General features: G+C 40.7%; 1 protein-coding gene across 1 annotated transcript in view; it reads left to right on the forward strand.

Annotated features, from left to right (window-relative positions):
• Window positions 1-2,969: 2,969 nt before the first annotated feature.
• The window catches only part of SPTLC3 (serine palmitoyltransferase long chain base subunit 3), an 81,622-nt gene continuing 74,027 nt past the window's right edge, over window positions 2,970-10,564 (forward strand). Inside the window, exons 1-2 of the mRNA XM_005428042.2 lie at window positions 2,970-3,020; window positions 3,344-3,512. Of these exons, the coding sequence (XP_005428099.1) occupies window positions 3,396-3,512 (117 nt within the window). The 5' untranslated portion in view covers window positions 2,970-3,020; window positions 3,344-3,395. The remainder of the gene's footprint in view (window positions 3,021-3,343; window positions 3,513-10,564) is intronic.

Genomic DNA, 10,564 nt, shown 5'->3' on the forward strand with positions numbered 1-10,564 from the left:
TTGTCTCAGAGCATTTCAAAAGGACTTTTTTCCTAATTTCAGTGTGACTTAGCAAAAATGCAATGGTGTTAACAGGATGATGACAAAGGAAGGAATAAAAACTAGAACCTGGGGATTCATAACCTAGAACCTGGGAATCCATTGATGGTTTTCCTACATATTTATAGTAATTGTAGTCATATCTTGGAAACTTTACTAGCATTTTTGTAGAACATGGTGTGTGTCTGCTTGTAGTCTTAGAAATTCACCATCTTCTTGTCAAAGTATGAAGAATGACCAGTAGCCAAGCCACTAAAGAGAAGTGCACGTACAATCTTAGTAGGATTGGTGTCCCCTGCAGTTAAATACATGCAGTTCTTGTACAGTCAACAGAGCAGATGATTTCCTTCCACTTCCCAGAACAATAAAAATAGGGTATTGCTAGTGGTGGTTTTGGTGTTGCAAAGCAGACAATTACTGAGTCCTTCCCCCAGTGTCCAGCACAGATCCTCATACATCTAAGTAATAGATTTAGATGCAGGTAACAGGTAACATGACAGATATGTATGTAGAAGCCTGAGTAATAGATGAGATGGCTTTGAGTAAGATAGAGTTCTGAAGGGCACAATGATTTTTGTTGTTGTTGTGTTTTTTTTTTTTTTCTGGTTTGATTTGGGTTTTTTGTTTGGTTGGTTTTTTGGCTTTTTTTCTGCTTATTTTTTGGTTTGGGTTGTTGTGGAGTTTTTTCTTTGTTTGTTTAGGTTTTGGGAGAGCTTGAGAAGGTTTCTTGTGAGGGGGGATGTTGTTGTTGGGGGTTTTTTTTGTTTGTTTGGATTTTTTTTTCCTCACAAGAAATACCACATTCAGTTTACAGATAATTTTTGCGTATTTGGTCAGACTCATCCCTTCTATAAATCTTCTCCTCTGAATAGGATCAGGGTAGGAATTTTAGTCAGCTTCTAGTGGTATTTGTTTTGTGAGCCCTGGCTTTTAGGTCATAGTTAACAGATATCCAAATGGGCAGCTCTTCTCTGAGTTTATTTTTTTAATTGCTTATTTAAATGGGGTATTTTTTAAAGTTCTATTTGTTTGTTATCTTAAACAATATAGACATTGAAAACTAAAATTCCCATAACACATTTAACTTGCTATTTTATTCATGTAAGGACCCTGGTAATTTCATGTGTCTTGAAACAGATAACAAGGACAAACCTAGAGCCAGGAACTAGCAACAGAATTTGCATTATCTGAACTGTTGTTTTAACTGGAGGTTCCACTTCCCTCATGAACTTAATTGGGGAGGAAAAATAAACACATATGAGATGTTAATTTTATTGCTTTGTGCCTTGAAAGGTGCAGAGCCTGTTGGGAAGAGCAGAAGTGCTAGCTGGGACATGGGAAGCTGCTAAGGGGAGCAGCCCTACTCTGGTGAGTGTCCTTGTCTTTATCACACCAGGGGGAAGATGATCAGTGACTGACTGAGCAGATGGCATGGTTTAAAGGAATTTGGCTTGCTGTGACAATCAAGGACACAATTCCCAAATGAAGAAAGCTCCTGGATGGGTGAGGCTTGCCAGGTGCAGAGAGAATAATGCCTTGCATGACCTTGTTCCATTTATCAGCAGCCCACAGGGGGTAGGTGTGCAGGAGATATTACCAAACACTTTTCCTGCAGGCTTATCCTCACCTCAGTCTTCTTTTTTCTTTGCAAATATGAACTCTTAGCCACTTAAGACCAACAATCCATTTTGCCACTATAATTGACATGATTATATTCACAATTCATATGTCAGTGAGCTGTACTTACAGATGCCTTAATGAAACCTAAACATAACTAATTCATACAGAAATGAGGTATTCTTGCCTAGGAAAAGCACCAAAAAGATAAAACTTTCAAAAATCTGATTTCTAATGGTGAATCTTGTAAAACTGTGAGGCAAAACATTTTGGTGTTTTACTGCTTCTGTGTCATTTTAATCAGTTAAGAGGTTATTTTCTTCCCCCAAAATACTACAGTCTTATTAATTTAAGTTTAGATCACTCTAAAGCAGGACCCAAAAGTTTTCTAGTACATTGATGATATCTCACTTTGCAAATTACTTCAAAGAAGAAAATATATTTTGGCAACTTAATATGTGTCTAAGATAAGTTTTCAAAACCAACACAGTGTGTTTCCCTGTGTATTTTCACAGTGGTTTGTTTAACATTTCGTCTCCTGCATTCCACATACTCAAGTTCTAGGCTGCTCTTTCTGTATATAACTTACATTTCATTGCCAGGATGCCATAGCAATTTTTTCTAATTAAAGAACTTCATGTATTTTTATTCTGCCAGCCTTTCCTCCTAACTGTTTGTCAAAATTGGTATTATAGTACAGCTTTCCTGTAAGCTATCTCCACACTAATTTGAATTATTTTGGGAGGAAGAGATTCTATTAAATGCTACCAGAGAGGTTTCTACTTTTACTTTTTGTCACTAAAATCTGAAGCATGAGAATTTTAGTCATGCATTTTTACAATTAAAAACCTTTTTTTCATAAAAGAAAGGATGTATGTTAGTTGTCCTAGTAGTTTCACATGTGATTAAAGACTGACTTGTTTTAAAACTAAATTAATCGGCTTTATAAAAATCTGTTTCCCGTTCATTGTAACAGCATGCCATTTATCCTACTACTGCCAAACTGAGTTTAAAGGGACAGTTCACTCTAGTGAATACTTGGGCATGTGTCTGTAGTATCTAGCTCCAGATAAATTTTCATTTTATTACTAAAATGCTTTCCATTTCTTTGCAGGTATAATGCCTGTCATGCTACTCATATACGAAGAGATTAAAAGAAATTTTTTGACGTTTTTCTCTGCTTTACTCAGGGCAATACTACTGGTTTTCAGCTAAAATACTCTTGAGATGAACCATGTAATTTTACAGATTACACTGTTAAAATTTTCAAAACATGCTGGCAGTTTTTACGGAGTGACCTCACTCTACGCGGAGTGTAATTCGGAGAAAAGAAACGAAGTTTCTCCCTTGGAGGTATTTAAGAGGTAATGTATCTTTAAGTGTCTCCGCCTCTGAATCCACCCACTTCTTGATAGCTGCAGCAGCCTTGTTGACTCACAGGAGCCGTGTTCATGCAAGAGCCAGCAAGGAGCAGTAATTTCCAGAGATTTTAACAGCACACCTCCTGCCATGTATTTCACATTCTAGCTTGCTGGGGCTGAAGCTGTATGAAAGAAAGTTTTATGTTTTGAAGAGATTGCAAAAGATAGTTCCTCCTCTCATCCTGGAAAATCCTGACAGACCAGTTGGATACCTTTCAGGCCTTAACCAAGAACTTTATCTTCTCATCCCACTGTCTTTTTTACAGTAGAAAGACCCGAGACACCCTTAAGAACTGAGAATCTGACTAATTTAAACAGATGGCTAATCCCAGTGCTGTGTGCAATGGACATCTACATCATCATCATCATCAGAAACAGAATAACCTCTTAAAAAGTGGAATATCTAAGAAAAATGGAATCACTAAAGGAACTAAGGTAAGGTTTAATTGTTTACCCTAATTGCCTCAATATTGAAAACAAATAGGTAGTTGCAACATTACTTATTAAGCCATTTTTATGATCATCTTAGTGTCCATTGAACAGCTTGTATGGATTAGGCTTGTGTGTGAATTTGTAATCTTGGGACTTAGCACTGCTTTTGTCTCTCCTGAACTGTAGAGAGAGTTGGGAATGCTCATGCAAATGCTGTTGATCCCATGGACTGACTTAGTGTCTAGTTCATATCAAACACAACAAACACAACAAACAAAGTAGTAACTTCCTTCTAAAGCTTAACCGGTGGTGGACTTGACTTTGCAATGGATTAATCACTAGTGGAAAGCTGTTTTGTCAGCTTCAAGTGTGTGTAATTTTTAAAGTGTGATTTGTTGCTGTACAACTATAACAACAGAAGTACGTAGGCAGGCAAAGCTGCCTTTTCATGATGTTTACATTTATGCAGGGATGGCGTAGCTGATCCCCACACTTTACTGATGCCTGCTATCCAGCCTTGGACTGCTTAAAATCCAAGCCAGTTTACTTTCTGTTTTCTTAGGCTGTTCTCTTTGAAGCAGCACTTCTCACATACATGAATGTTTTGTAGAACTGTTGGCATGTAACATCCTGAAGAATGAACAAATCTAAAAGTACACTTTTACAAAAAGAACCCAAATCTTAAAGGTTGTCTCTCTGTGATACCTGTTCTGACTGGGAGCTTGCTGTCTGTCTTGGAATGTCCTAATTCTGGATCTTGATGTGATCATTAGGAGAAAGTCTTGTAGTGACTATAAGAGGGCTGGCTTTACAGCACGGTGTGGTAGTGACAGGGGGGATGGAGAAGAGTGCTGGTGGAGCCTGTGCACTCACCTAACCATCCCTATTGGGTTAGGAAGCTTTGGACAAGGACTGTGGCGAGGGCTCTGCTGTTTTACAAATAAACTGCTATCTTTTATCTTTCTCTAAATGGGGCTCTCACACGCCTTAGCACTCTAATGAGGGCACGCCCAGTGTCATGCTTAATGGTTGTCTGGCTTTAGGTGTCTCCCCTGGTATGAGTATTTCCCAATCACTGGCTTGCGTTGGATGAGGAAAGCAAAAAAGTCTTGCACAATGATTGAAAAAGACCTTTCTTGGATTTGCTTCCAGAAACATAATTCAGTATCCTCTTGTATATCTCATACACCTCCTTGTCATTTTGTACATTAGCTATTTGCCACAATGGGGTTCTAAGTCTTTGCTTTCCGCTTGTGACAGATTTCAAGGACTAAGTTTTGCCATTCAGTTACTGCTAACCTGCTGCAAATAAGTAATTTTGAAATCCCAGAAGGGCATTAATTAGGATTTCCTCCTTAATAAAAAAAGGGTAGTAAACAGGCAGAGAAGTAATGACTAATATTACTGAGCATGAGCAAACAAAAGGAAATAAATATTGGTCTGAAAGGGGTGGCAAAGAAATGAAGGACATTAGATGCACCTACAAGATTAGTGAAGTCTTACAAGCACCACATGGTCGGAGGAGAAAGTGTTTTACCCTGCTGTGTGACACCTGACAGCAGCACTGAGCCACTTGTAAATGCCATCCATGGCTGAGGGAAGCGGTGAAGAAGTGAAGGCTTAGAAAGTTCAGGAGGCTTGTCAAAGGCAGATTTGGTAAGTCTAGGTCGAGCCCTGTGCTCACAATTACATATCATTTCCCCTTTCTTCCTGCTCCAAACACAGAAAGAAGGAAACAATAACATACAAGAGTCCTGAATGAACCAGGAATCTCACTCCTGGCAGGAATCTCCCCATTCCTGTCTGGTCTGTTTCCCCGCCCCAGCTGCCTCACCCTGTTCAGTGCTTATGCTTGATGCTATTTTACAGGAGCAGATTCTGTTCCTTCCTCCCTGTGTGTTTAGGAGCCTCACTGCTGGAGCTGTGCACACACTCCTCCGTGCACTCACACTGGCCCCTCCTCGCTGGGGTGTGCTTCCCACTTTAGAAACTGGGATCTGAGAGACAGGGAATGTGGCAGCTTGGTGCACAAGGAAGCCTCCACAAGGCTTCCAGGTTTCTCTTAATTCCAGTCATTCTTCCTTCTTTCTCTTTTGTTCTTCAGCCACCTTGCCCCCATTGCCCCTAACACTCTGATACACACATTTATGTACTTTACTGCCCATGCAGTAAATTAATTGACCATTAAACACCTTATATAGCAGAAATATAGTGCTAGCATATTCAGGGGATGTGGCTGGTGATGCTGTTCCGAGACTTGTGATCGTTCCAAAACTTTTGGGCTTAGTTACAGCTGTGCTACTTTGCAAGGAGGGGAGGAGGGTGAGATGCTGTGGTTTGAGAGAGATTTGAGATAGTGCAGAGATTGCAGCGAGTGAATGGCACAGTGAAGGTTTCTAGGCCTGTACAATTGTCTGACTGGAACATCAGGCTTTGCAGCAATCAGCTCTATAAACCCTTTTTTTCCAAGGAAGCCCCCAGGAAGCACTGGCTTCAGGAAATGCTGGCTTTGGAAACATTGTTTTTGAAAATACTTGCTCAGGAACAATGTCTTTTGCATCATAATGATGTAAGAACATTTTGTGTGTCTTTGCGTGCTTAATAGAAATAGAGAAGCAATTCTGATACCACAAAACCCCCTGGGTTTCTAAAGAAAGGATTTTGTTTAAGGGTTGGGAAAGGTAATTAGGGATGATCAAACATGGGGGAGCAGGGAGGCTCTCTTTGCTTCTAGCAATCTGTGGCCCGCCAAGGAGAGAAAGGAGGTAGCTGAGTGATAAAGAAGCAGTGAAGCATCCTACCAGAAGAGAAGCTGTTGCTTTTGGGGAAGTGCTAGAGTGCTTTGGGATGGGACTGCTCGTTCAGATAGCTTCTATGATTTTTTTAGGTCAGGTTCACTCAATTCTAGCTGACAGCACAGACTCTCCATGTACTAATGGATATCAGGCTTAACCATGTCCCCACAGCCATGCTGCATCCTGGTATTCTTTGGAATCTAGGCCATAGTAAGACCTAAACTTTGGGAGATGGGTTGTGGACCATGTCTTCCACTTTGTTCATGCTTTTAACAGAGGCAAATGCTTTGTGTTCTTCCAGAATCCATAGTCTGGGCTTGCCTTTGCCCAAAGCACAATTCAGTAGCTAACCTATTTTTTTATGTAACTGTATTGGCCAGGAGAAGGTATTTTCCTAGTGATGGTTTCTTTGCTGTTATATTGCTGTTGATTTGGTACCGATAATAGGGGACATTGTATTTTTAAAACAGTAAATATGTTTATCTAGTGGGAACTTTTTTCCCTATAAAACACATGCAACAGTTCAATTTCTTCGATAGATTATTTTCTTGGATGCTTTAGCCTCCAAGACATTATAAAGCTATTTGTAAACTCTTTTTTTTTTTATGTTCTGCACTGAAAATGGCAGAGCTTGGAAAAAACGTGTAGTCAATAAGACTATAGGCTTTTCCAAGGATTTCAAGCTCCTGTGTGAAAGCAAAAAAGAACCTGGGATGAGATCCAACACAGTAACATCTGGCCCACTTATCTGATGGCCCAAAAATGTGATAGTCTCCAATATTTGGAGGGTCCAAAATTCAGAAATTGTTTAACTTCTGTCCTGTTACATCTGAATCTCTTCCTAGCTGTTCTACTTAGCTATTTGGTTCAATATTCCAGCATCCAGTCTCAGTCCTTTCCATGCTCCTGGCACCCTAGTTTCTTACATCTCTTTTCTGCTTTCCAATGTCATTTATTACCTAATGACCATCTCAAAGAAAACACTGATTGTTTAGAAAGAGAATCATGAGAGGAATGTGCCATGCAACTGTTCTCATGGCAGTAAGTTTCTTGTATGTTGTAAAGGCCTCCTGTAATTTCTTTGCTCTCTCTTCACAAATGCGGGCAGCACTTCAAGTGTTTTTGCAAACCTGGTGTAAGTGGAGCATTTGAGATGCATACTCAATGTAAATGTTAAAGAGTATGGTAGGAACAGAAATAAACTAATTCCCACAATCAGAGTCAAGCAATAAGGGTTGTTATTAATAAGAGAAGAGCAAGGAGAGAGGGTTAAGGCTGATCAGGCCTTTCCAGCTGTTTGCAGCTTCAGTTGTGCAGCCATAATGATCTACCAACATAATAGGATTTTTTCTGAAATATCTTCATATTTTGATATTGGTTTGGGTAAAAACAAATTGAAAGGGAACTTCATTGAGTCCAGCCTGTTTCATTTGGAGCAGGTCAGCATTTTGGGCATTTTTCATTGTGCATGTGTTCATGGAAAGTGCAATTGCAATTTTCCCTCAGGAAAAAGTTGAGATTTGGTTTTTAGTCAAATTCTCTGCCAATTGCTGTACATGTTGCTTCAGCTGCACCATAGATATGATCTCCTCATCCTCAGCTCCTGCCTTCTTTTCTTCTTGGTTTCAAGCCTGAGAAATGTGTTGCTCTGCACCTGCCCTCTCAGATGATAATCACAGGTCTCGGATCCACGCCCTTGTTTCTGTCATCTGCCCTGCTATGTGATGAGCTCAATGCATTGGAAGCAGGAAACACTGGGCACATCTTTCTGCAGCCGAGGTGTCACCACTGTGTGGGCACATGTAACAGTCTCTGACTCTTGTAGCAATGCTTTGAGCGTGTTGCATGAGACTTTACATGCAAGGCTGAGATTTTTCACATAGCTCAATATATAAGGTTGGTCTGAAGTCATTACCCTCTTAACACCTGGAAACCTCTAAATGCAGGTAATTAAATTTTGGAAGGTAAAGCCTTTACAGAAATAGCAGACAGTAATTTACTTTGGCTTGAAAGGTTCAGCATGTTGGGTCTTTAAGGTCAGCCTCCTCTTAGCACAGTAACACCTCACCCTTCTACTCATGAAAGCAATAAATATGTTGGGAGACTGGCTTAGCTACACACACATAACTCATGGCTGAGCTCCAGTGCAAAAATAAGCAGTATACAAGAGATAGAAACAAGAATGGCCTTTGAAAGAGAAATTTTGAAATGTTCTGGGGGCATCTTTGGTAAGCCAAAGATCTTCTGGAGTCAACAATTGCAAGGAATATCAAAGGAAGCAAGAACAGATCTCACTGCTACATTAGTAGTAGATGAATGAACAAGGAAAACGTGTCCCATCAACAAATGGGGTGAGTGATTTAGTGACCACAGATGCAGGTAAGATGTACTCTGTGCTTTCTTTGACTCAGTTTTCACAATCAAAGTCGTCCAAGCCTCTGTGTTGTCAAACTACCAGCAGTGAAAGAAGGTTGATCCAAGGATCTCTTGGAAATGGCAACCCATACAAGGGTGTGGGATCAGGAGGGAAGCACTCGTGTGGTAGGTGACATCAGAGTGATCTCACACACTTTCAGCTTTAGAAGCTCCCAGGTGTCAAAGATCCCTGATAACTTAGGAGAAATGTCCCACCTGTCTTCAAAAGGCAGATCATTTCTAGCAGAGGTTGCTTCTGGGAGCATAGAGAGAAAGGTCATTTGGAACAGCAAGCATAGATGTACCAGAGATAAATAATATTTGACTGACTTTGTCCTCTCTGCTGAGATGACTAGATTTTTCTATGAGAGGTAAGTGATAGATGTAACCTACCTTGACATTGGCCACACCACCCTCATGTGCTACTTGGGGCATTACGGTCTCGATGGGCAGACTGTGTGTGGGTAATAACTGGCTGGATCATCAGGCTCAGAGTGGTGGTTAATGGTTCATACTTGGCCTGCAGGCTGGAGGGGTTTCACATGTGGGGAGAGGGAGGGGGAATCAAGATATGGGTAACAGCAATGGGACATATGGAGCCTTTCAGGGCTCAGCTGGGCAAAACCCTGAGCGCTCTGCTGGGAATTTGATGTTGACCTGCCTTTTAAATATGCAGATGAAACAGAGGCCATCCAGTCACAGTGAGTCTGTGACCTTTCAGTGCAAGGAGGCAGCATTTCTGTGGTGAGTCAGCAGTAGTGATCCAAAAATGGATGGAATTGATGCAGATCCTCAGTTGGGCTTCTATGAATATTTGTCTGGCAAGCAGCTTCTTCGTGCTCAATAGAGGTAACTGGTAATAGAAAGCCATGGTGTGGCTACTGCTATTGCCTGCCTGTTTACATCCCTTCAGCATGAGAATTAATTACCTTTGCAAGCTTTTAAGTTGCAGTCTGGCTTTCAGAAATGAGAAAGGTGAAATGGATCTTCTACCTGCGATGTCAGTGAGGGATGTGGCTGGATGTGTTCCATTGCAGAAGCAAGTCCATGAATAATAATAAGCTGAATGATAAGATAATGGTTGCTTAGGGCCTGTTTGGGTCTCTGTGTGAGCTGGCATATACAGGACCCAGGGATGACCACAGAACACTGATTGAAATGAAAACAGTAAATTCATTTCCATTGCCTTGTCAAACTAGGGATCCCCAAAGCAGCACCTAGGCAGAGCCACATGAGCAGGGACACCAGAGAACTCAGTTCTTGCTCAGTCCTTGCTAGAGGATCTCTGAACCTGCTGTTTTCACCTGTATTTCAGGGGCTGTCACAGGTATAGATTACCTCCTTGCTGTGATCTTTTCCACAGCAGGGAAGGAATCTCAAGCTTGTTTGAGTGCCTGTAAGTCTATCTCATGCCTCTTATTGAAACACAGACATTGAACTTAGCCAACAAACAAAGCTGAGCAACAATTGGTATATGTGTTTTTCTACACCTCAGCTGCAGATCACTTCAGCATGTTTATAATTCTCCTCAACAATCTTCTGGTATGTTCCCACAGTTTCTATAAAATCTGACCAGATTTCACCAGAAAAGCGTTTAGCATCATGCTGTCCCTCTCACAGCTTGCTCTTTGCATGTGTGCAGTGGTGTTTCAAAACCTGGTTTATAGGGTACAAGACAACTGTAAAGATCCTAATTCATCATGATATGCAGGTCTGTTTCTTCTGCCAATAGACATATGAACTCTCTCGTGGATTTTTGGTTTTTTACTTTCCTTTTAAGGAAAAGTGATTTTTGTTGTGGCTGGGACTGTGGCATTAACCAGCAAAGCAGGAAATTAAATTTCC

Source organism: Geospiza fortis, unplaced genomic scaffold, assembly GCF_000277835.1.
Source record: "Geospiza fortis unplaced genomic scaffold, GeoFor_1.0 scaffold185, whole genome shotgun sequence".
In the NCBI taxonomy this organism is placed as follows: domain Eukaryota; kingdom Metazoa; phylum Chordata; class Aves; order Passeriformes; family Thraupidae; genus Geospiza; species Geospiza fortis.